The 27,415-nt window shown below is 35.5% G+C and overlaps 1 protein-coding gene across 9 annotated transcripts in view; it reads right to left on the bottom strand.

The window, feature by feature from the left end:
• Positions 1–14,932: 14,932 nt before the first annotated feature.
• Positions 14,933–27,415, bottom strand: part of SPOPL (speckle type BTB/POZ protein like) — a 79,075-nt gene continuing 66,592 nt past the window's right edge. For 7 of the 9 annotated variants that reach the window (XM_070581255.1, XM_070581253.1, XM_070581252.1 and 4 more), the window contains 4 exons: positions 26,362–26,484; positions 23,085–23,227; positions 22,942–22,995; positions 14,933–19,256 (listed from right to left, as the gene is read on the bottom strand). In XM_070581255.1, the coding sequence (XP_070437356.1) occupies positions 19,112–19,256; positions 22,942–22,995; positions 23,085–23,227; positions 26,362–26,484 (465 nt within the window). In that variant the 3' untranslated portion in view covers positions 14,933–19,111. The remainder of the gene's footprint in view (positions 19,257–22,941; positions 22,996–23,084; positions 23,228–26,361; positions 26,485–27,415) is intronic. The other 2 variants (XM_070581258.1, XM_070581260.1) reach the window with 1 other exon arrangement.

The following is a 27,415-nucleotide window of genomic DNA, read 5'->3' as shown; positions in this document are numbered from 1 at the left end:
AACCGAGTGGTGCAACCTAGTATTAGATCCAAATAGTCTCTAGGCAGAAGCTGTCCTCTGTCCCCAACAGTGATCATCTTGTCAAGGTGGACGGAGTCCCCTTCAGGTCCCAGTAGAGATGAGAACCAGTGAGTAATTTCTCCCTCTCACAGTCTTTCTTGAACCACAATGAAATCAATGGGAAGGGGCCAGGCAGAAGAAGGAAGGATAGAGAACTGGAAGGGGAAGGGGTGGGGGAGGGTTAGCTGGAAAATAGAGGTCTGAAGACTCTAAGCAGAAGGTCACTTAATCCGAGACAATTTTGGAAAGAGGTTCTCAGCGTTCTTTTCACAAAACAAACTCAAAACCTTAAGAGGTACGAACACTGACCAAGAAGATAGGAAATCACTAAACTTAAATGTAGATGAGATACAGAGATACATTTTAATATACCAAGAGCTATGAAAGGAATAAATATAGCCATCGCATAAAAGCTTTTCTGCAAATCTGAAAAGAAAGAAACATTTTGGAGAGAAAAGGAAGGAATGAAACGCTGCCTGATTGGAAAACGCAAACAAGCAGATGTCTGATCCAGGCAGGAGGAATATAGACCACGTGAGGAACATTTAACGTTCAGATTAGCAAAACGCTGCAGCTTCATCTGTTTGTCTGCTGGCTTTTCACTCCCATGGCTTCTAGCTCAGGAAGTTAGTTCCAAACACTTTTTGAGAGTTGAGAAACCAGAGCATAGGTCTTCTTATTAAAAAGACTGATTGTGTCAGCTTTGAAAAAAGCGAAAGTCAAATTTAAAATAACGAGATCTTTCTTAAATTGATCTGATCCTGTCCACCTATTCTTTCCTTGCTATCTATGGTATTGACAGTCACTTTTCTCCTAGGGAAAGACCAAGGGATTTGCCCTCAGGAAGTTAGAAACTGATAATTGCAAAACTCAGAATGGAGATCACAGGAAACTACACAAGGTAGGATAACTATCCCCTAAATGAGGACTGATCCTATTGTAAATCAATCTCTTCGCTGGCTTGCTCTTTACAATTCTATGAGAAAAGAAGATTGCAGTGGAAATGCTGTTTGTTCCTTCCTTCCAACTTTCAATGTGTAATTAATGACAAGATCTATAGACGTTTACAGAGATTCTTGAAGGCTAGTAATACAGGATGAGTTGAAAGAATTCTTAATAGCAGTTTGCATTTGAAATATCATATTGCGAATATCCACAATATCAATATTTCATCCGTAATCACTGCCACAAAGAGCACCTGGTTTTATCTCAGAGACAATTCAAGCCCAATTTCTGATTTGTAAGACATAAAGAGGAGTTCCTAGGTTTACTTTCTATTAAAAAAAAGGAAGAGAGAAATTAAGATAAACTCGTAGAGCAGTAAGGGGGAGCACATCACAAGCTTTTCTTTTGGTATCTCAAGGTCTTGTGTCCCGGTTGCTATATTTTGCTGGGAGGAAACAAGAAGGCTTGAGAGGTCTCATGTCAATCTGAGAGAGAAAGTCATTAAGCACAAGGATACCCAAAGGCTTTGGCCAACATCTGCTCTAGGATGCAGCTGATCCATTAAGGAGAATTAAGAGTCCGTAACTAGGTAGTAAAAGAAAAGTCAATTTTCGTGAGTAGCTCTGTCTGTGGAATGATTCATTGGAGTTTAGTGATTAACTGGGAGCTCTCAGCAGCATTAGGATTGAACTCATGTCCCTTTCTAGAAAAACTGCTCTATCCTGTATCATCTCACTGTCTGGGTGGTGTCAGGTTTTGTGAGGTTTGAAATTTATACAATTTGTAGGGGGGGGGCCTCTTTAGGAAAATAAAGAATTAAATTATTAATACAAAATTTGTTATGAAAGTGAATATTTATTTTGAATGAGAAATTACAATAAATTACAAACTTTTAAAAGCTGATATAGACATCACAAAATCAATATAAACACAATGTTTTTAATAATTAATTGCCTGACACACACTACTCTATTTTCTACAATTTGCATAACCTCTGAACACTTTTTCATATTGACAATTTTGTAATATATTATCTCTAAAGAGGTAACAGAAACATAATTCAGCCTGAAACGTGGCTGATGAAATTTGCGTTATAGTACTGATAGTTTTTTTAAAAAACGTTCAGCTTCACAAGTTGTTATTGGTAACAAGATGCAGGATGTTGGGATGCATAAAACATGACTTCACACTCAGTTGTACTGCATCCGTAACACTGCTACAGGTTTTGTGCCCTACATACATAGCACTTTTGATAAATTTCACACAAATCCTATCAAGAAAGAAAAAATGATCGTGCGTTGATAATTAGATATGGTGCATTATTGAGTATATTCTCACAAAACACAACTTTCTTTTTTTCTAGGTATTAATGAGAACTGAATTCACCTCTTGAAAACGTACACATGTGAGGGTTGGAGGACTTTTCTACAGCCCATTTGGCTCCAGACATTTCAAACATTGTTTCTCCTTCATTACCCACATACTTCAATGCCAGGTGCAGTAGGACATGTTTATATGATGATACAGCTTTTGGCCCTGGACGTTTTCTCACGTGGTTTCAGGAAGTTGGCATGGCAGGCAATAGAATTATTCCTGGAAGCCATTCCTACACCCGAACAGCTAGCAATAATTTAACTGTACATGAATGCTTGTGACCCATATAGATCGCAAAAACTCAAACTAAATGCATTCCCAACTCATTTTTCCTTGGTTGCAGCATCAAAATGCCTGTGGCCACTCCAATAACAGCCTTCCCCCCGCACCCCCAAAAAGAGGAGAAGAGTGACAGAAAGTTGAAGTGAAAAGAGGCAACAGTTTTAACCAATTGCAGTCAAAACATCTTACTTTGGAAATTTTATGAAAATAGATAAATTTGAATTACATTACGGGAATCTCTCCCATAGCCTTGGGAGGAGCTCATCTGTGCAAGTGAGGGGCTTTGAAGCTGAAGCTTTACTAATTTCATGGTAAACCCATATTTACACACTGGACACGTCAGCACAGTTTGGAAGTCTTGGGTCTGCCCCTATATCCATGCTCATGGTCATAAGCCCGAGTCAGGACCTCAGCATCTTAGTTCTGCAATTGCTCTCATACTCTTTTCTGTCTCCAACTTCAGCCTCTCCCTTTTCCTAATCTTCCACGTTAGCCTCATCTTTTTCCATCTCGTTTTCACACTTCCCACATCAGAACCTTAAACTGATTGCCAATTGCCTCACTGAAAGGTGAAAACTCTTGATTCTCTAAAGAGCAAGTTTCCTTAAAGTTAGAAGAACTGGTGTTTAGGTTAACCACTGATCGATCGGTTGATGGTGGAGGTGGGTGATGAGAGCTACTTCCTCCTGTAGCCAAGTATGTGCCTGTATGTTATGTCAGTTGTGACAGCTGCATTCACATCCACTCTGTCATTCAACCCTCACAACATTCCTTTAAGGTCATAAAGTTATCAACATTTTAAAAAATGAGGCAATAAACTCAGAGTTGAAGTAACCCAAGAACCCACAGTTGGTAAGCGGTGGAGGATTCTATTGCACTGATACTGACTTCCAGTTGCTTAGTTAACTCGTGTGCTGAGAGAAGGAAAATACAGCTGGATGGTGCACCCAAGTTCTAATCTTATGGCTTAGATTGGGTGTCACTTCAATGTCTATGCAGCTCTCTTCAGTCACTATTATCAGGTATACGAATCCTCCCTCTGGGTCCAAAGCACATCTATCTGGCTCTTAAAGACAGAAAGTTATGCGTAGCAGACTTTGTTCTAGACCCCCATTTGATTTTGAGCTTCTTTATCATCTTGATCACATACTACCCAAAGCACAGAAGGAGTTCAGACATTAGAGGGATGACATGGACATTTATAATTTCTCTTCAGATGCTAACAGCCCCCAGAGATTCATAAATAAAGCTTATTTTGGTTATTCAGAGATCAGAAAAAGAACACATCTTCCAAGGACTACAACTGTCTTTTCAGGGGAATAAACCTGAGACTAAGTGGAAGAAATAGAGAAATTATGAAAGGAAATACATACAAAATAAACTAAGAAGTAAAGTATCCAGCTATAAGGATGAACATGACAACAAAAATAACCAAAAGAATATTAACAGATATTTTTTAAATGATAAAAATCCTCTCATCTTCATCACTGCTAGGTCTTGGGGAAAAGCAGTTGACACTTGGTACCTTCATTTTACTCTCATGCTGACGTCTTCGTAGAGAAAACAGAACCAGAACACCCTTCAGTCTCCTATCACCAAACATCAACCCACCATCATCTGCTCTGCTCCTATTATCCTTCCCTCGTTAAACAGACCCGAGCAACTTTCTTCTATTTAAGGCCGCTTACTTTTGAACTGAATATCATCCCAATGTGTGTATTCAGAAATCTTACACGATCCCTTAGCCTGGTTCTTATATACTTATGTTTTCTCTCTCACTGGGATATTCTTATTAGCTTAACAATTGTTTTTGTTATCTGAGTGGTACATGTATATAATATAAAAAGTCAAACATCTCTATAGAGAAAACTTCTGGTCTAGATGACTTCACTGATGAGCTCTTTCAAACATTTAGGAAGGCAATAATGCCACATTACACACACTCTTTCAGAAAACAGAGGACAAGGGAACATTACCCAACCCATTTTAGAATAATTTAGCTAGAAAAATTGTAATACCAAAACCTAATAAAGCTATTGCAAGAAAAAAAACACACACACATACACATAGACCAATATCCTTCATGAACATACAAAATTTCTTAAACATATATATTAAATCAAAAACCTAAGTAAAGAAAACTCCAGAAAGTGACTAACTCTTGATAAGGGAGAAGAAACTCATGGCTGTTCTCACGTGTGGCAAAACAGCAGAGTAAAGAAGAATCTACCACAGAGACAAGGTAAAACTAGCCAAAAATTCTTTCTAAAATCACTTAATGGCTGTATGTGAGCTAGCATGACAAATGAGAATTCTTAAAGGCCACAGTCACAGAGCAAGTCAGGCACCAACCTACCAAATCTTTCCTATGGGAATTTACAGAGTACTAGGGACAGTACACCAAATCTGAGGGGAGAACAGGACAGGAAAGACCCCTCCACACATGCAGAGCCTCTCCCAAATGTAAGGCAGCCCCCCACTGAACTGAATGGGCAGAGCAAAGGGAAGGAGAGAAATCAACTCAAGGTACTTAGGACTTTCACCTACAAAGTTTGGGGTCAGAGCTGAAGAACTGAGAGAGCAGTTCTCTTCTCTCGCCATGCCAGGTACTCTATGCTCTCAGCTTCCAAGGTGTGGTTAGAAGTAACAGATACCTCTCCAAGGCATTCTAGGCAGAACGAGATCTCTGGAACAAGACTGAAGAGTAAATGAAACTTCTCAGTTGGAAGCTTATCTATAAAACACAAGATATATCTGGAATATTGCCAGTGCTCAGAAGGGAAAATCTTGATTTTGTTTCAAATTATTTGAAGCCAGTGTTTGAAATCACTAAAGATGATACTGACTCAACCTCACTTTAGTGGCATGACACAAGACAGAGGATACACTTTTTGGGAAGTAAATATTATTCACTTTAACTTTTTTTTTGTTTTTTGTTCACATGTGGCATTAAATCAAACATTAAAAGAAGAATTAAAAAGAAAGAAAATACAACTCATGATCAAGAAAAGAAACAGTCAATAAAAACAGACCCAGCTATAGCCCAGAAATTGGAATTAACAGACAGCGACTTGAAACTATAATAAAAATGCTGAAGGAAATGGAAAGCTGAACAATATATATAGAATCTTCAGAAGAGACATTGAAACATTGAAAGAATCAAATGGAAATTCTCTAAGTGAAAATTCCATGGTTATGTGAGATTACTAGCAGACTGGATTCCATTTAGGAAAGAAGATAATATGCAAACTAAAAACCAAACAGGATAAATAATGGAAAAAGAAAACCAAAACGGAGTACCTGAGATATGTGAAGCAATATTAAATGATCTAACATACACAACTGGAGTTACAGGAAGAGTAGAGAGACAATGGCAAAGAAGAAATATTTAAAGAAATAATAACTGAAAACCTTTCAAAATTGATGAAAGACATCAACCTGTGCATCAGAAAGCTCAAGAAATTCCAAAGAAGATCAATTCAGAGAAAAACATACCTAGATATTTTATAGTCAAATTGCTAAAAACCAAAGATAAAGAAAAAATTTTAAAAGCAACCAGAGAAAAGAAAAAAAGACATATCACAGATAGGGGGACAACATTACAAATCATGAAAAACAACAGGGGCCAGAACACAATGCAATCACATCTTTAAAGTGCTGAAAGAAAACAAACTGTCAACCTAGTATTCTACATTCAGTGAAATGGTAATTTAAAAATGAAGGAGAAATAGGGGCTGGCCCAGTGGTGTAGTGGTTAAGTTTGTGTGCTCCACTTCAGTGGCCTGGGGTTGATGGGTTAGGATCCCAGGTGTGGACATACACACCACTCATCAAGCCATGCTGAGGGAGCATCCCACATACAAAATAGAGGAAGACTGGCACAGACGTTAGCTCAGCAACAATCTTCCTCAAGCAAAAAGAGGAAGATTGGTAACATGTTAGCTCAGAGCCAGTCTTCCTCACCATAAAAGAAAAATGAAGGAGAAATAGAAAACATTTTCAGGCAGACAAAAGCTGAAAGAATTTGTCTCCACCATCACTACACTAGAAGAAATTGCTAATGGAAGTTCTTCAGACTGAATGGAAATGATACTAGATGGAAATAGAGATCTGAAGAAAGGAACCAAGAACACTAGAAAGGATAAATACTCAAGTAAATGAAGGTAACTTTTTTGTAAAAAATGTCTACACTACACATATGTAATATTTCAAATGTATTTAAAAGACTATTGTCTGTTTAAAATAAAAAATAATGTAATGTGGGGTTTGTAGCATGTGTAGTGCTGTATGTGAAGTATTATAGTATTAGTTGAAGGTAGATTGTGATAAAGATGCATATTGTAATCTCTACAGCAATCATTTGAAAACAGATCAAAGGGACCACAGCAAGAATTTCAATATGGAAGGTATAATGAAATATTTTTTAAAAACCCCACCATGTGATTCACTGCACAGAAAGGAGGAACAGAGGAACAGGATGGGATAAACACCAGATATCAAAATGCCAGATATCAAATCAAAAACCCAAACATATCAATAATCACATTAATTAGAAATGGACTAAATACTCCAAGTAAAATGCAGAGACTTTCACACTGAATAAAAAGCAAGATCCAACTATACGCTACTTATAAGAAACACTTTAAATATAAAGACAGAGGCAAAGTAAAACAACAGAAGACAGACCTTGAAAACAGTGTAAGAAAGCTGATGTGACTATAGTAATCATAAAGTGACCTCAAGATGAAGAGTATCACTAGACATAAAGACCTCTTATGAAGATAAAAGGATCAACTTACCAAGAAGACTTGACAACTCTGTGTGTGCCTTTAAAAACAAAGTTTCCAAATACACTATGAAAAAATTAACAGAAAAGGGGCAAGCAGACCAATTTAGATACAGTCAGAGATTTTTAAAACCCATTGTTCAGTAAGTGCTAGAAAAATGTAGACAAAAGTTAGTGAACATATAAAAGATTTGAACAGCACTAGAAATCAGTTTGACCTAATTGTCATTTATGGTACACAACACAAGACTTGCAGAAAAACACCGTCTTTTCAAATGCATATTAGAACCTTCATCAAGACAGAGCATTTTCTGTGCCGTAAAACAAGTATCAATAAATATCAACTGACCGAAATTATACAGTATATTCTCTGACCACCAAAGGTTTAAATTAGAAATCAATAAAAATATGATATCCAGAAAAATCCTCCCAAATATAGAAAGTAAAACACATGGACCAAAGGATAAATCACAAGGAATATTTTGAACTGGTGATAATGAACACACAACATACAAAAAATTGTGGGGTGTAATTAAGGCAGTGCTCAGAGAAAAATCAATAGCTTTATATGATTATTAGAAAAGAAGAAATATGTAAAAATCAATGATCTAAGCTTCTATGTTAAGAAACCAGGAAACAGAAAGTAAACAATAAAGCTAAGTGGGGACTTCAATGAAACAGAAACGGACTAACATCAGAGAAAAATCAACCAAGTCTTTTTTTTATATACATCTAGCAAGACTGATCATTATGGATTAATGACAGTTCCTCTATTAGTCTGTGAGCAAGGTGCACGAGTAAGGGACCTGTCTTTGTTTGCATTTTTCTTTCTTTTTTTTTTTTTTTACCATCACCGTATCCTCAGCATCTTGCATAGAATAAGGACTCAATTGTATTGTACCTAAGGAAACACTCTTCCAGTCAGCCTAAAACCTTAAATCCCAAGAGGAATGGATCAGATTAAGATTGCAGTCTGCTAAATTCTTGTTTGAGTATTATCGATTCTCAAAAGATCAGCATTCATTTTATGGAAAATGCAGAAAACGAAAATCTATTTATAGTAAATATGTCTTTTTAAAATAAGAATTTACATTATCCTAGCAATTGAATGTCACTTTATTTCCAAATGATTATAAACAATTTCATCAGTAATGATGGTCTGCATGAGAGTTAAGTACAAACTAACAGAGCTATCACATGACTTGTAATATTCCCTTCCCCAAGCTAGGTAGTCAAGTCTCACTAATTTATTGTTCTCGATTTTACCACTTTTACCTGGATAGCTTTAAAAAAAGTCAACTTACTCACTTTTCCAGAATGTATATTTTTTAAATGTTTAATCTTTTTTTCTCGTTAATAATGTAAAACATATTTGTTTTATGGAAATTTCAGAAAATGCAGTCCATTGGTACAAACGACTCCCAGTAGATAATCCAAACACTTTTATTGTGTTCTTATATTTCCCTCAAGGATATTTTTATTAAATATCGGTATATAGTAGTATGATTTATCTTTTTTCTTTTCTACTTTACAATTCCATTTTTTCCCTTTCAGTATAATTTCGTAGGATTTTCCCCTCTTTGTAGTGCTTTTACATCTCAGTCTAAGATCATTCTAACGCCTTTTCCATTTTACTTTCTGCCACTGTGTTTGGGATGTTATTTCTAATAAATGGTTTCTGCCAATATATATATCTTGTAGATTATCTCTAGATTTTCCTAGCCATTTTAGTAAACTAGCATTAAATTTTAAATTTAATTTGGGTCTTCAAGGAAAACAATTATGTATAACTTTCAAATATAGGCCTCCTTTCCCATACTTATATTGGTTGTTTCATATGAATCTCATAGATTAAAATTTCTAGAATAATTTTAAGTAACAAACATATTGTCAAGCTACCTGTGTTTTGGTTCTGATTTTAATGGGAACAACTCTAGTTGTGTCATCATTAAGATGCTGTTGGCTAATGGTGTGAGGGTGATATTCTCTATGTTGTTGAAGAATTATCTCCTGCAGTTGGTTTGAAAGGATATCTTGTGTGAAATGGATGTGTAATTTTGTAGAATTCAACTAGATGATCATGGCTTTCAGTTCACCTTTTGATACGGTGAAAAACTGAACCATCCTCAGAGTTCTAGGTTAACCTTAGGTGACTTGGTTTGTTTTTCTTTTTATTACTGAATTCAAGCTATTAGCATTTTATTTAGGATTCTATCACTCATATTTATAACAGAGATGGGTCTGTAAGTCTCACCCTTTGGGTATTGGCTTAGTCAGAGGGGGAAGGGACAGGGAACGAACATTTACTAGGCTACTGCTACCTCTAGGACTTTGCACTAGAGTCTTACATACACAATTTCATTTATTTTTTGCAATTTTCTAAGGTTTTCTGGTTTATACTAGCTTGATTAAAAGTACTTGTTTAAATTTACTTTTCATTATTTACTTCAATTCACATATCATAGGAATTATCAGTTCCTAAAAAGTTTGAAATAATTTCCATATAAAGCCAACCTAGTTCCAAGCCTTTTGTGGAGGTAATTATTTTATAATTGTTTCCATTTTTTCCTTATTTTAGTCAATTAGGGCAATTTAGAACTTAAAAGGGCTTTCTTTTTTTTTTTTAAGTTTTACCTTTATTGCTTTTTTTTTTTTTGAGGAAGATTAGCACTGCTGCCAATCCTCCTCTTTTTGCTGAGGAAGCCTGGCCCTGAGCTAACATCCGTGCCCATCTTCCTCTGCTTTATATGTGGGATGTCTACCACAGCATGGCTTGTCAAGCGGTGCCACGTCTGCACCCGGGATCCGAACCAGTGAACCCCGGGCCCCGAAGCAGAACGTGTCAACTTAACTGCTGCACCACCAGGCCAACCCCTAAAAGGGCTTTCTTGACTTAGTCCTACCAGAGTTCTCCCACTTGGATTCCTATCCCCATGAAAAAAAGACACACACACACACACACAGAGGCACTACACAGCAACAAAAATCACTACCTTTCAGCTCTACTGAATGTCGGTAAAATCACCCTCCCTTCTGACCCCTCAGCCTTCACACTTGTTCCCTTACACAAACAATCTTTCTCCTCCACACCTGGCCAGCAATTATGTACTGTTGAGATGTGCTGTACAACACTCTCTACTCCTCTTTCACAAGGCTTATCTTTTGTTATTGATTTTACTAAATTCCATCAGAACAGGCCATCTCTCTCTCACTATTACATATCCAGTACAATCTGATGAATGAGACCATTGCTCAGGTTTTCTTAGAGTAGGTGTGTTTAACCTATTCCATTTGTCATACAGTTCTGCTGGATCATTGTAATGTGATCTTTGCCCTCTCCTTTTTTGATGTCCCGATTGGTTTTTTCCTCTGGACTTTGCTTATATTTTGGAGGATATATATGGTCTATTTTAAGTTCTACCAGTAGATAATTAAAGCTTAATTATTAAAAAAATCCTCAAATGTTTATAACTCAAAGTTTAAAAATAAGGAAACATTTTTAATTCCTGTTTATGGAAGAGTTTTACACTTGTACTTCCCAATCCCAGTTCCCCATCTTCCTCTTGTCTAGCTTCCTTTTGGTTTACAATAGATGATGATTTGCACATTTATATTTGTAACCTTTATACTTTTACATTTTATTTTATGGTTTCTATTTCTAAACCAGCCAGGGTTCATCAGCGAGGCAAGACGGCCCCTCTGTAGGAGGATAATGGCTGCATAACGGGGGCGGGGTGCACCAGGCAAGGGGGAATGCAGGAGGGTGGGGGAGGGGGTCACCGTCAACTTCTACATTGGTTACACTTATATTTGTAAACAATGTCACAATAAGTTAGACTTCCCTCTAACAGTATAATACTCATTCCCAGTCCTTTTAGGCCTCAACTTCCTATGCTTGAATTAATTTTGATCAATTTTTGGCATTCTCTACGCTTTAGGTACTATGTTAATATACTACTTCTATATAATTTAAATGTTAACTTTAGAAATAAATCACTAAACAGTTAAGAGTTCTTGAGTCAAAATTTTTTCACTTAAAGTATTGTCAGAGAAACATGACTTTAAAACTTTTATTTATTGCTTGGATGCTCACACTACTTTCCTTTCCAATTTCTAAGTCACCCAGTATGTCTAGGTTTGGATGTCTGTTCATAAATTCCACCTGGAGCACTATGAATTTTCTCATTTCTAAAGTTCGTATATTTTTAAAAAGTGATTAATCTCTTTAATCACTGCTTCTATTCCAATTGTTTCTTTGGTAACGTCAATCATGCAAACACTGGGTCTACTCAACTCATCCTGTGTAATCATGGCCTCCAATCTCAACTGGGCCGTCCATGTTTTTCCTCCACATCAATTATTTCAAAACTCCTCTGCTCTTTTCAAACCTATGAACTCAGTAAACAATGCACAAGGGCCAAATCCAGCCCACTGCCTGCCTTTGTAAATAGTTCTGACAGAACAAAGCCACACTCATTTGTTTACATATTGTCTATGGTTGCTTTCACGTTACAACGGCATGGCTGAGTAGGTTAAATATTTACTACCTAAGTCCTTTACAAAGTTCGCTGGCCCCTGCTCTAAACTCACCTACCTCCTTTACTCTGAAAGATAGCTTCACAGGAATAACAGACATAAAATGACTATATCAACTTTCAAGCAAAAAAACAAGAGAGGATAAATCTGACTCTGTATCCATGCATTTCTTCTTCGTACTTGCTAGGGGCTATCCTCGTTTGGCATCTGATTCCAATTTCTCTTCTCTTCTTCACTAGGACCTCAGTAATCCCATTTGCATTCTGTTCTCTGATTCCTTATCATTACCTTAATATACTGACACTTCTTCCACTGCAAAGGAAAACCACCAAAATAAACAGATCCTAAACGTCATCCCACAGCTACATTTTATCCTTGCTGTCTTCGCCGAACCCCCCATATTCTATACTTGGAACACCCATTTCCTCTCTCCAATCCTACTCTTTTCCCCACTCCAGACTCTTGTCATTTCCTCTCTCAAAAATCAAATGTATATTTTAGCTTCTTACTTGACTGCTCAGCAGCATTTCACATTGTTGGCCATTTTTTCTCTTGCAATATTCTTTTCCAACTTGTCAGATGGACACTCTTTGGTTTTATGTTCATGATCATTCATCCTCTTCTGCAAGCTGCTCTTTCTCTCTTCCTTTTTCTGCCCTGCACTGCCTTCTCTTCACCTTAGCCTACAAATACCAGTTATCATCTGTATATCAAGAATTCCTTACTTTATAATCCAGATGGCACTCATGTTAAAGATTCGCATATCCAATCAGAATGCCCCAAAGAAACCTTAAGCTCAATGGGTTCCATATCAAAATAGGTTTTTCTCCCCAAGCGGCTACACTTGTGAATACTGTATCAGTGAATGGTACTATCCTCCATCCAGTTGCTCAGACAAACGCTGGGAGTCTCTTGACTCCTCCTTCTTCCTTCTGCCATATGCAATTTATTTCCAAGCTCTCTCCTCTCTCTCCATTTTTCCTCCATCCCAGTGCTCCTAACCTAACACAGAGCACTAGCATTCCTCATCTCTTAAGAGAGTCTCCCTCCCCTCTCCTCTAGCCCCTTCTGATGCATCTGAAGATTGATAGATTGTTGATCATGATATAACCCCAACTAAAATCGCTCAATACTCACAGGTTCGATTCCCTAATAAGCCCTTTAAAAACTCATGATTTTTGCCTACTGGTTTAGCCCTCTCTCCAGTTTACACATTAGGACATAGCCATGTTCGTTTGCATTCCCATAAATGTTCCATATGAACCTTGGTCAACCTCGGGGACTTCACATAACAGGTTGGATGATACTCCTACTAAGTTGCCTAATTTCCACTCAATCTAAATTCAGACACCGCTTCCTCAGGAAGGCTATCTGGGATCTCTACCCCCACCCCAGATTAGGTGCCCCTCTTGTACTCCTACCAGAACAATTCACACACTGTATTATAGAATTGTGATTTCTTCAAGAATATAGACTTCATGAGGATATAGACCACTTGTACCTTGTTTATCACTGTAAACACGTTCAGCACAGTGCCTAGCACTCCATTTAATTAATGGTTGATAAATTAAACTAAATCTTTATTTTCATCTATTATTGTCCTTGTGGTCTGTGAGCATTTCTGAACCTTGTCATCTACTGATTCAAATTTCTGCTTTACCATTTCTGGTATTTATCAAGGTTAATGTATCTAATTTTACTAGTCTTTTTCAACTGCATGTCGTTTTCATTTTTCTGCATTTTTGCCCAATTTCCATAATTACACATCTTTTTAGCATTCAGAATATTAAGTATACATTCTGAAAAGCTTCTGCTATGGCAATAAATCTACTTTCGAGCAAAGTGAGTATCAGAGTCACCTAGGACACTGGTTGCTTTTTTAAATTTTTTTTGGTGCTGCAATTGTTATTCCTAAATTCCACAATTTTCCTTTCTTTGCCTTTATTTATTAAGGTCTGGTTTGAATTTGGGCAAAAGAGTAAGATTAGATACTAAAGGAATTATTTGGCTGTTACATTATAGACTGGCACAGGACTACACCTGAATTCTTTACAAAGGATTGAGGGTGGAGGGCAAGAGACTGGGGTGGCGGGGAGGGGAAGGAAGCACTCAACAGGCATGATGAACCTTTTTTGCCACTATCCACTGAAGATGCATGCAAACCTCACTGGTACAAAAAGAAAAACACTTAGCAACATATTATGTTAAAGATTTCTACCAATACGTCTTCTATTTAAAAAGCAAATGCTACCCTTAGCCTTCTCTTAGAAACAAAATGATTCTGAGATGGTAGAACAGAGGAAACAACACCCCAATGTCCTAAAATAAAGTATTAAGGGCTCTGGCTGCTACAGAAAGGGTTATATATAGTTCACTTAAAAGTTTAGAATAGGACCACTTGACCTATTTTACTATAATTGCATAAACAATGCTCTGTTTTTTAACCCTTCTTTTATTCTTCTAAGGGGAAATCTGTGTGTGTACATGTGTGGGGGACAGGAAAGTTTTTCACTTTGCATTTCTACTGCTACTCTGGCCATAATTTTTAAGCACTAATTATGTTACTAAGTTGGTCCAGAAATGCACTGCCCCAAATCTGCTCTTTCTGACAGCAGCAAATGACTAAGCTGTTAGTTGAAATTAAGAAGTAGTAGGAGGACTAGCTAAAGGTAATCTCTAAGTGCTACAGCAAAGTTACATGACATTAGCATAAGTCATTCAATATTGACGGTACACATATATTAAAGTAAATATATATGTAACATCTCACAGTTAAGGAATAAGTCTTTAGTAGGCTCCAAAAAATATTAGCTTCCCTATGTAGAAAAGACAGCTACTCTGCATAATTTTAAAAGTTACCATATCAATACATGGCTCTTTGCAAAGCATCACAGTAATCTGAAAAAGAAGAGTTCATATTTTCAAATAAACACAAAATAAACCAATTAATTCTGAATAAGTAGTAACAACTTTATTTTAACTCAACGTGCTGAAATGCAAAAAATATTTTCAGCAACAAGATACAAAAAGTATGTATCTCATCATTAACATCAGCTGATTAAAAATGAGGCTGAAAAGGTCAATATATGTTTTTATACATCTGAATCTTGAAAATCAATTTCCCCCAGAACTAATTTTTAAATAATTTTAGCAGAATTTTATTTTCAAAAACGGGACTCACTTAAGTTATATCTTTATTCTAAAAAACTGAAGGCAAAATTAACTGGGTTACAGTATACAATGATAAACTCTAACAACATAAAAAGATTTAAATATAAGAATTCCTTTTCAAACATAAAATCCACATACTGCAAACAGAAGACACGGTGTGGTGATTTCATTTCTAGTGAGGAGAAAGTCTTGCATATGGTAGGCACTCAGTATTTGTTCAACTGGACCTAAAATTTACATCATTCCATGAACACTTAAATAAAGTAGAGCTCATAATCTGTATAAAAGAGGTTTGCAAAATACTCTTATGTGTGCTGAAAGTGCTGTCTTTACAATCTGAAAACACTAAAACCCACCCACCCGCCTTATTTTGCAAGAATACATTGAATATTTTTATTTTATCCATCAAAGAGCTTGAATGTCCAACTCGGAATAGGTCACCTCTTCAAGTATACTTGGCTATGAGAAAAGCTTTTTGAGTCGGATTTTAACAAAACAACTTATGAAGTCCCTAGTGTTCTATTTTACTAACACTGGGTAGTATCTATGATGCACATTTTTATAAAGAATTCTGCTTAGGTTTTAAATTTCTGCATAAAACTTAAACGGGTAAATAAAGTTAGTAATTAAACTTTTGGGAATTTAAGCTCTAAGTTAGGTCTAGTTTAAAAATAAGCCAATAATGCTCATGACAACTTTTTAAGAGATTTTTGCTAATATTTTAAAACAATTTTAAAATCGATGTCCTAAAAAGGCACTATTTTCACATTTCATCATGCAGTAAACTGGTCACATTTTTGAGAATAATAACTTCCTCTGTCAATCAATTGTCCCCCAAAATAAAGCACATTTAAATGAAATATTTCAACTAACCTGAACTTGAGTCCTATTTTCAGAAATTCACTCTTTTGAACATACCACAAAGTCCAAGCGAATATAAGTACGTGTACACACACCCGCATGCGCGCACACACACACATACACACACACGCTCAAATGACTACGTAATAATACATGCAAGGTTCTCCAATTACTATTTCAAGACAATGACACATGAGTACTCAAAGAGGTAACAATGGCAAGCCATAATATTATGGCACCTTCATATTTGTGCTCCAAATACCAATACACGTTAAAATTAAGAAACGAAAAAGGCACAAATATAGTGTTTCTGTATCTCAATCTAAAGAACAGTTCTCCAATGTTTACTTTTACAATATGTAACATTTAAAACCAGTCACTACTTTTCTAAGGAAAAGCTTTGTTTAACTGACAAAAAGGGAAACAGGAGCAGGCTGACAGTTCAAAAGGCAAGACTGCTCTGGACAGAATTGTGCCTACTGAAAACAACGTGTGTAGTTTAAAAAAGAAAAGCTATTAGAGCACTCATATCAGAATACATTAGCAGATTTTTATCATTGCCTCAAGAACCAACAATACCAAAAACACAGATAATAAATAAAAAAAAATAAAACTACCATACAATTCTGTTAGTATAATGGTAGGCATATTATCTGAAAAGCGAACATTTCTACAAATGTGGATATTCTTACAGCACAGTGTTTGACGTTTTTGGTATAAAAATGTGCTACCAAACTAAAGAAAAAATCTTTATAATAAAACCCTTAAGATTTGCAATAAACAGTGAAATTAAGTAAGTAAGGGCAAGCTGAAATGTTCATTATATGGTGTTATTTCTGAAGTCACTATGGATAGAAATGTAGGTTCAAGCAGTGAATTAATTCACAATGTGCCTGTGTGCATTTAATATAAATGGATACACCAGTATTTTTTTATTTTTGAAGTATGACAACAAAATTTTATAGCCTGAGTAAGGAATTTTTGTTTTCTTCTAAGACCCTGACAAAATCTTAAATTAAAATCTTAAAGTGTACACCTATGTGTGTATGTATTTTTTTAAATTGTACACTGTAAATTTAATAAACTCAATCTTATGGTGAAATTAAGGAAGTGAGTTTCTGATCCCTAGAGTACTTTTATATAGGACGGAGTCCACTAACATGTAAGAATCTTTCTTCTATCCCAAAAGATTCTTCCAATTTCAAATTTAAGTTAATACAACAAAGACTCAAACTACACAGAAAGAAATGAAGATACCGGAAAATAGGATCTTTTCAAACTCCACTTTGTTGCGGATAACAAAGGCTTATTTGACAGTGTTTGTTCAAAGTAAATATGAATTATGCTTGATATTAGGACTGCTTCACTGAGAACCTAACAAAGAAATAACAAAAATAAACTCTATGTTAAAATCTCAGGCTTAATTTTTTCCTTTTGTCCTAAATTCAAAAACTATATACAAATTTTAATTTGGAGATTAAAGTTATATAGGTAAATACATAGGTTTATTTATTTTTTTTTTCCAGTGACATATTTTTTTTTCTTGTGGTCAAATATAGGTCTTGCCTAAGAAGCAAGTTGTCACTGTGACAGGAAATCAGGCACAGCAACTTGCCACTGATTTCTCCTACTTCTCTGGGATAACGCACCAGAACAGACCTCCATTGTGAACAGAACTATCAAACACTGAACATGTGTATGTGTTTAAAGCAAAAATTCATTTATAATAAAGAACTGGCCCATGAAAAGCAGTTTATAAATAGTTTATCCTGTTCACATTATGCAGAATTTCAATATCATCCACAATGTTAGTACAGTAACTGAAACAGAAAGGAGAAAGCTAGGGGGAAAAAATGGCTAGAGTGTGGCCTGACATATTCTAAGGGTTCTCTCCTTTAGTCTGCAAATAATATCAGTTCATTGTTTTTAGAAGGAGAGGATGCTGTTCAAGATTTGTTTACTGTTCAGGTGACCTCTCCAAAGTGTGATAAAACAGGAGCAAATTCAGTAATGAATATCTGAAATTCAAACCAATTTAACTATAATCAAGGATATCTTTCTTATCTATTATCACAAACATCCCAGTTGCCTCCATCCATCCTTAGAAATTTTCAAAAGTTAAGACACAATTAATTATACCTTATTAATTCCCTCAAAAGCAAAAAAATATATGTACCACTGAGCATACAAAAGTTACACATTAAAAGTGCATATATATCTTAATTGGCCCACTCATTAAATTTACATTTGGTCATCCTTACTTTTAACATGTACAGAATTCTTCATATAAATGTAAGTCACTATAAATTAAAAAAAAAAAAATAATTCAGCACAAAACATGCTTTCTTCTTATTGAAACCTTAACCTCAATCAGTTCTCAATCATTGTAAACTTGGATACACCCACAAAGAAACACAAGCAAAGGTTTGTTATGCTTCTCTTAGTTTGTTGGACAGTTAACATATAGACAAACATTACAAATTTTACTAAAATTTTGGGCCAATTCATTGCATATTTGCCCCCTGAAATGAACAATAAATTAGAATTGAAGCAGTGTATTGCCATAACTTACCTTGAAGGTAAGCGGGTTCTCCTGTATTTACAGAACTTAGATTGGAGATATTACCAATAATCTCCAATACAAGTGCTTTTAAAGAGAACCTAGTTTTAAAACTTTGAGATAGCATAGGACAAACCCTATAAAATTCATTTTGCTTTTCTCAAACTAATGGAAGATCCTTTTGAAACTTAATATCTTCAGTTATCAACATTACTGCATTATGGAGCTAGTGCAATCCTGCATAGCCTTGGTCAAAATGACAAGGCACAATAAAAAAATTAAACTATCATATGAACAAGAGAAGTCATTGAAGATAATTTAAGGCCTTGAAGTGAATTAGAGTATAATCAGTCTAATTTAAAGCTGAAGAATAAACCATAAATTATCCACCTGAAATGCAAGCAATACGCTTTTTCAGCTTCTGTTCTGTGGACAAAACAACAGAAACAACTCTTGCTTATGGTTTGTGTATTAGAATCCTTCTGGCCCTGGAGGAGAAAAAGTCAATTCCACTTTTCTACAGTTCATGGAAGATTTCAGGACTGTTTTAGCCGTTTGCGTGGAAGGCCAAACTGTGGACACTGTGCAGAGGCTAGCGCTCGGAAGGCTTCTGCTACTAAATGGGGGTGAGACTGAATCATGGACTTCCAGCCCGAGGTTTCCATTATGTCCGTTGCTTGGCTGAAAAATAAAATTAAGAAATGTTTATTAAAGAGAACTTTTCAAGACGCATTGCTGCACTGTCAATTTTTTTTTAATTTACAGATTTCAAAATGTTTTGAACACTGTCTGCCTCTCTATGTATTCAAACCATTTGAATTCATTAAAATATTATCGTTAGCTTACTGGTATTTTCTGTTGCAAGTGAAACTATTATATTTTTCCGGAATTTCTACTCTCCTGAAGTATGCGGCACTTGTCTCCATAGCCCCACTCCCACTGTTACCATTTCTGTCCTGGCTCTTTCAAGAGCTCTTTTCCCCGGCTCTTAAATGTGCAGGTTTTCTCTAGAGTTGCAACTTTTGCCTTCTACTCTTCTCCCTTAACATTCATTATTTATCCTATCTCATCTACCCTTCACAATTTTAAGTATCATACTCAATGATGATAACTACTGATTTGCAAAATCCTAGGCCTCCCCACAAGATTCGTTCCCCACCACTTGTTCTCTTTACAGTCATGCATTGACTAACGATGGGGATATGTTCTGAGAAACGTGTCACTAAGTGATTTTGTTGTGCGAATATCACTGTACTTACACAAATCTAGATTGTATAGTATAGCCCTACTACACACCTAGGCTACGGTATTAATCTTATGGGACCACTGTCATATATGCAGTCTATCATTGACTGAAACGTTCTTATGCAGTGCATGACCATTTGGATGTGCCTCAAGACCCATAACTGCAGGATTGTCAGATAAGAACTCAACATGTCTCTCTCCAAGCCCCAGGTTCTTCCTCGTTCATTTCCAATGAGCTAATGCTTCCGCTATCATCCAGTGATTCAAGTCAGAAACCTGGGAGTCACCCTAGACATCCTGTCCTTTCCTTTCCAATTAATCATCAGTCCTATTTTAATTCCCAAAGACATTCTCCTAATTTGTCTTCTAGTCTCCTATCTTGCTCCTCCCAAACCAGCCTCCATGCTACCTTAGGAACATAAACATGACTACATCATGTCCTCTTCTATTGTTCCCTACTGCCAGCATCCAAGTTCTTTAGAAAGAGAAACAAGGTTTCCTACTTCCTCTCTGTAGCTTTGCACCTCCCACTTCTATGCTCTGGCATTTTGTATACTGGTACTGAACTGCTTATTGAACCCAATGGACAACACGCTCTCACTGAACAATTACAGTAAATACCTAATTGCTCAAACAACAAATCTAGTTACCCTTCCTGGACTCCTGTCTTCTTCCCCTGGTACCCAATCCACTATCCAAATAATATCCAAATATTATCATTGTCCCTTCAAAATATTATATACTTTCATTTCTCTCTACTCCCACTGTCACCAATCAAGTCTAATTTTACCCTTCATTCCTTACTTGAACTACTCTAACAACTTTCCAACTGGTCTACCTATATTTAACCTTGCTCCTCAACTACCACCACCACCTCAACCTCCCCACATCCATTCTCTACACTGCCTGCAGACTGCTAAAAACGCAAACCTGATCAGGCCCTACCCTAGGTTAAAACCTTTTACTGGATGCCCATTACTCTTCACATAATGTCTAAAAGCCCTAATGTGCTTTACATGGCCTTCCAGGATCTGATCTCTGCCTGCTTTCTCCAGCTTCTTCTCATAACCTCTCTCTCTTACTCTATATTGTTCTTTCTTATCACCAAAACTTTGCACACATGATTCCCTTTTCCTGGGACAAACTTTCTCATCTCTTCCCTCTTCTTCACCAGGGTAACTCCCACTAATACTTTGGGTCTTTATTTATACAACAATTCCTTGAAAAGGCTTCCTCTGACCCCTAGGTTAGGTTCCTTTGCTACATGCTCAGATAGATATGCTATACATTCCCTATCATCATACTTTATTTCAATTACTTGTTTAATTCCTACTTATCTCCTGCTAAACCATAAACTCCACGAAGGCACGGAAAACATCTGTCATGTTCGCCACTATATTTTTGTACTGAGCACAGTGCCTTGGGTACTTACTGAATAATAAATATAAATATCTGTCAAGTGAATGATCAACTACCGCTCCATGTTTCTATACTTTGATTCAAGCTATCCTTTCTGTCTGCAATGCCTGTTATTTCCTTCTTAGTTCTGCTAATTCTTATTCATGTTTTAAGACTCAGTTCAGTCATCTCCAGGAAGCCATTCCTGAACCTCCAGCCTTTTGTCAATTGCCCTCTTTTGTTACATTACTTACCATGTTACAATGAAATGATAAGGTCACATATTTACTTCCTTTGTTACATAAATTTCTCAAGAACAAAGATGCTTTCTCGTAATTATTTTTATATGCAGCACCCTAGTATGGTGCCTGAGATACAACAAATCCTAGATAAAAGTTTGTTGAAGTAAATAGCAGCTAATAACAAAACAGGTTTTTTTATTTGCCTGATATCAAATTACCATGTGTCATTATGTTTATAATTTCAACTAGTTGTTTAGATTCACATAGATACCTCTTAATATATCTGAATTTTCATTTATTTAAATCAACAAATACCCACTGAAGGTATGTGCATATAATAGCTTCTCCAAGGAATATAAAATAAGCTGATATTTTCTGATATTGAAAAAGTTATACAATGTAGAATATTTTAACAGAATAAAACTAGAGCTTGAGAGTGGCTAAGTATAAAGGATCACAAATTGTCATTTGCTGCTAATACCTTACATTTTAAATTCAAATTGACTTTTTCTAGGATCACATATCACAATGTATTATCACAGACTGACAAATATATAGAACCAATAATGTAAAAGTAGTCACTAAGTTTTACTTTCAGAAAACAGAATTCACAAACTGATATGAACTCGGTTAACCAACTTCATAGATATCAAAACACATCAAAGTAATTGGAAATAAGTCAATAAACATTGATTTTATTGTCTCTAACACTGTCTTTTTTCACTTTTTTGGATCAACTTTTGACAATTTGTGAAAATGGAATTTAAGGGTTTACAGGCAAAAACTAATCAAAAGCAGATGGAAATTCTTCAACCTATCGACTCTTTACCCTTTTTGATTTTGAATAATTACAAAGAGTAGAAAATCACTCTAAGAACAAAAGGGGAAAAAGGGGAATAATAAGTTTTAATAGCTCACATTCAGAAGGTCCAAGCTTAGAAAGATGTAACAACTATCCCACCGCTTATAATTATACCAGGGAAAGGAAAGATCAAATTGCTACCATTTTTGGAATATTAGCCAGCTAGCATAATACAGCATTTGACGCAAGGTACCTAGCTAACCTAAGAAGCAGTGGATTAGATTCAAATGTAAAAACTTTTAAGCAAATCTTGAGGGTACATTCCTCATAGGATAAAAGGAATATTTCCCACATTTTTAGAAATGCTTTCTGAAGGGGCAGGGAAAGGATGTCTAGTAGCCACTGAAATACCGGGACTCAGCTATATACTACGTGAGCATGTGTGCTTAAGATATTAGTGTCCATCCCAGTTCACACTAGAAGCTGATCTACAAGGGAGCATAGCCTCAAGAATCCACTAAGCAGTAGTCAAATTATTATTATTTTAATAATAACTGGCAGTTTGCTTCATATAACTAATATCTGGATTCATACTTATTATAGATGAACAAAAGGCTATGCAAATACTTAATTTCATATATGCAGATCAACTTTAAGTCAGAAACTGATGTCATCTTACTTGCTGTTCCAGTTTTTCCCATCTTTACACCCAAGCTGTCGAAGTACACTGCACCTGCATTGAAGATTTAAACACACTTAAGAAAAAGTCCAGTGAAAAAATGTTGAAGGTGTCATGCCCACTGAAATACAAGCACAGCTTACCTATTAATAAAGTCTATGGCTTGTGCTTTCAACTGTTCTGCACTGTGCAAATCTGCAAGGACAAGGGTATCAGCAACATTTTCTACTGAGAGGTTACTACACAAAGCTTCTTCACACATGACCTTCAGCCGTTCCAGTGCATACTATCCAAAAGGAAAACATAACCATTAAACATTTACCCAAAATACTAAGTTTTAAATACATGATATTTTAACTTAGAAAATAAAGCACATTTCACTTTGAACTGAGGGTACTTAAGTCTTTAAATTATTTTAACCTAATACAAGGAAATATGAATGAATGTACTCAAAAGAAAGACTGATTTTTCTTTAGGAAATTTCAATTTGTCTAAATGCAAAATACCGTGTATTTTACAAGTAGGGTTTTAGGGGCTGGCCCTGTGGCCGAGTGGTTAAGTTCACGCACTCCACTTCGGTGGCCCAGGGCTTTGCCGGTTCGGATTCTGCGTGTGGACATGGCACCGCTCATCAGGCCATGCTGAGGTGGTGTCCCACACAGCGCAACCAGAGGGACCTACAACTATGTAATGGGGAGACTTTAGGGAGGAGAAGAGAGAGAGGAAAAAAAGAGAAGATTGGCAACTGATGTTAGCTCAAGTGCCAATCTTTTAAAAAAAAAAAAAAAAAAAGGAGGGTTTTATTCTTAAAAAAAAAAACAACCCTTATTACTCAACATCCTTAATGAGTATTTCTCTTCTCTACTATTTTAAACACCAGAGTGTACCAGCCAGTACACTGCATGTAGCCACTAGTCAATCTTGAAGAGCGAATTATAAAGCAAAACAAATCACATTCATAACCACAAAAAGTTCTTACAGTTATTAGTGTATATAACACTTTTAGCAGCTTTACTGAAGTATAATTGACACACATGTCAAGCATGGTCAAGGAGGTGGAAGAATTAGGACTTTCATATACTGCTGACGGGTGCAAATGACTTTGAAAGACCATTTTGCAGTTTCTTAAAAAGTTTTACACCTGCCATATGATCCAATGAGTTCTACTTTTAGCTTTTTACCCAAGAGAAAACAAAGCATATGCCCATACAATGACTTTCATATCAATGTTAATAGAAGCTTTATTTATAACAGCTAAAAACTGGAAACACACAAATGTTCATCAACAGATGAAGGATAAACAAATTGTGGTATATCTATATACAATGGAATACTACTCAGCAATAAAAAAGCATTGAACTACTGATACACAGGCAACAACATGCATGAATCTCAAAATAAAGATACTGATGGAAGAAGCCAGACAAAAATGAGTACAAATTGTATGATTCCATTTATAGAATACTCCAGAAAATGCAAACTACAGCAGTAGAAGGCATATCAGAGGTGCTGCTTACTTAGTATCATCTTTGTAATTTCAGCTATCATAATACACGTATAGAAATAGCTGATGATAGTGTTAATTTACATTTCCCTAATGGCTAAGGATGTTGAGAATCTTTTGACATATTGACATTGTTTCAGGAAGCATCTGTTCAAATATTTTCTCTATTTTTAGAAATAACTGTTTTCTTATAATTGAATTTTGAGAGTTCTTTACATACTGTGAATACAAAAGTCCTTTACCAGATATATTCTGGATAAAAGTTGTTCATCAGATATATGCTGTGCAAGTATTTTCTCCTAGTCTGTGATTAGTCTTTTTATTCTCCTAAGTGTGTTGTGTCTTTTGAAGAAAAGTTTTAAATTTCATTGAAGTTCAATTTATCAATTTTCTTCCTCTATGTATTATGTTTTTGGTATCACAGCTAAGAAATTTTTGCCTAACACAAGATTGTGAAGACTTTCTCCTATGTTCTCTTTTAAAAGTTTTACATTTTTAAGTTTATAATCCATTTTGCATTACTTTTTGTATATGGTGTTAAGTTCATATACAAAATTCATTCTTTCAAACAAATCTAATCAAAGTTCATTTTCTTAGGCATACAGGTATCCAATTGTTCCAGCATCATTTGTTGAAAAGACTATCCTTTCTCCACTGGATCGTCTTTGAAGTTTATCAAAAGTTAGATATCCATATGTCTGACAGTCTGTTTCTGTACTCTATTCTAATGCAATGAGTTATTTGTCTATCTTGTCACCAGTATAACATTGTCTTAAATACTGAGGCTTTACAAATAAAAGTCTTGTTATCAGGAAGTCTTAGTCCTCTACTTTGATCTTCTTTTTCAAAGCTTTTTGACTATTCTAGGTTCTTGCACTTGCATATAAATTTTTAAATCAGCTTTTCAATTTTTAAAAAAACAAAACAAAACCCCTGCTAGGGACATGTTGGTTCTATTAATAAATTAAGGAGAAGTGAAATTTTAACAGTATTGAGGCTTCCAATCCATAAACAAGATTGCTCTCTCCATTTATTTAGCTCTACCTGAATTTCACTTAGCAATGTATTGTAATTTTAAGTATACAGGTATGAACATCTTTTGTCAGATTTATGCTTATACATTTAATATTTTTTATTTTAATTTAAATTTTTATCGAGATAGTTACAGATTTATGTGTAGTTGTAAGAAATAACAGATTCGATCCATATACACTTGCCCCCCAGGTATAATATCACTATATATATATATATATATATATATATATGCATATGCACACACATGCATACATATACATGGATGGAAGTGGCATGGACACCAGTACTTTTGGAGAAAGCACTCAATGTACTTTCAGGATTGAGAACTACTGGCTTTGAAATTTTCTCGTATTTTTGCACTGTTTCTCTATCTTCAAGAAATCATCATTATAAAAGTACTATAAAATCAATAGTTTTTTCTCTTCCTATGCTATATTAAAAAATAAATTCATGAAGAGAAAATTAAATTAGACAAAATACCCAATATTTTCTCCTTTTTCAAACAAAGGTTATGCACTGTATCTTAAGACTAAGAATATCTGAAAATTTCAATAAATTATATATGCTATTGTGTGTGTGTTCTTATAAAACAGAATAAAGATACCCTCAAAACTACTAGGTTTTCTTTTTACAGTTTAATCTCCCATGAAACATTCACTTTCTTCCATATATGGCTCAAGGTATTTTTGTCCTATTGATTTAAAAAAATCTCATTTCCATATTATCCCACTGTATGCTATATCATAATACTCTCAAGAGCCATCTACAAATAGTATAATTAATTCAATATTGAAGTTATTTGGGGTTTTCATTTGATGATAGCCTTCTAGACACCTCAAACTTGAGGACATTTTTCAGCTCTTTAAGACCTAATTACTTACTTTGTCTGCAGCTGCCAACAAGTTGTCAGCCATTTTGTCAAGGTTTGGTGCTTTCCCTGTGTAAATGAATCTCATCATTTCTTTAAAAACCTCAGGGTCTACATCATTTATTTCCACTCGATTCTGATATTAAAAACAACACAGAAAAGTTATACTTAAAGAATACCCACACACACGAACCAAAGCAAAACTTCGACAGTAATTTAAAAGCTCCAAATCTGCACTCAAGTACGCTTTGACTCAAATATACATTGCACTCTATTTTAAAATTGAGCTAAATAAATCTTCATTAAACTAAGCAAGCAGGTCTAAGAGGAGAAGTACACCCAGTCAAGCACTATCATGTAGAAATATAAACCCCAAATTCACAATTAAAAAACAGTAAAACAAAAACAAAAAACTGTAAGGCAAACAAAATATATCTGTGTTCAGTTTCTGACCTCGATCTTAGAGGAAGATTGCTATTCACTTTTTCTTTGCTGAATTCCTAGGTCATAGTATGCCTAAGATCCTATAACCAACGGTTCTATTCCCAGCTTTAAGCAAAAGTAGAGCCAGGTATTTGAGATAACTTCAGAGCCCACTAACTCAGAACTCTCTCTTTTGCAAAAATGGCACATAATATTATCTATTGGCACCTTGTCTCTTTGTTTGAGACATACTCAAGTCCAAAGAGGACTAGCTCCTTTTCACTCTTCTATCTTTGTATTTGATTTCTCTCCTGGGATCAATGAAGCTAAATATCTAACACTAAACAATACCAAACATTTCTGATTCTGCTGACAATAACATTTGACATCACTGATGTCTCCTTACTTGGAAGTAATCAGAAGGTTAAATATAGGACCTGTCCAGACAAACATTCAATGGAAAGAAAGCAGCTACTCTGTGGCAGCCTCTAGTTCTGCAGAAAGAATAAAGCTGAGCCACATAAATAAACTCTGGAGTTGTCCAGTTGGAGCACTAAGGCTCACATGTAATGCAACCAGCAAAGAATCAACCTCTGATCTTTAATCTGACATATCAAGATGACAGGTCAAAGAGAAACATCTGG

Source organism: Equus przewalskii, chromosome 17 (genome assembly GCF_037783145.1).
Source record: "Equus przewalskii isolate Varuska chromosome 17, EquPr2, whole genome shotgun sequence".
NCBI classification, from domain to species: domain Eukaryota; kingdom Metazoa; phylum Chordata; class Mammalia; order Perissodactyla; family Equidae; genus Equus; species Equus przewalskii.
Note: the sequence above shows the minus strand (reverse complement) of the source record. Positions and strands in the feature narration are given on the sequence as shown.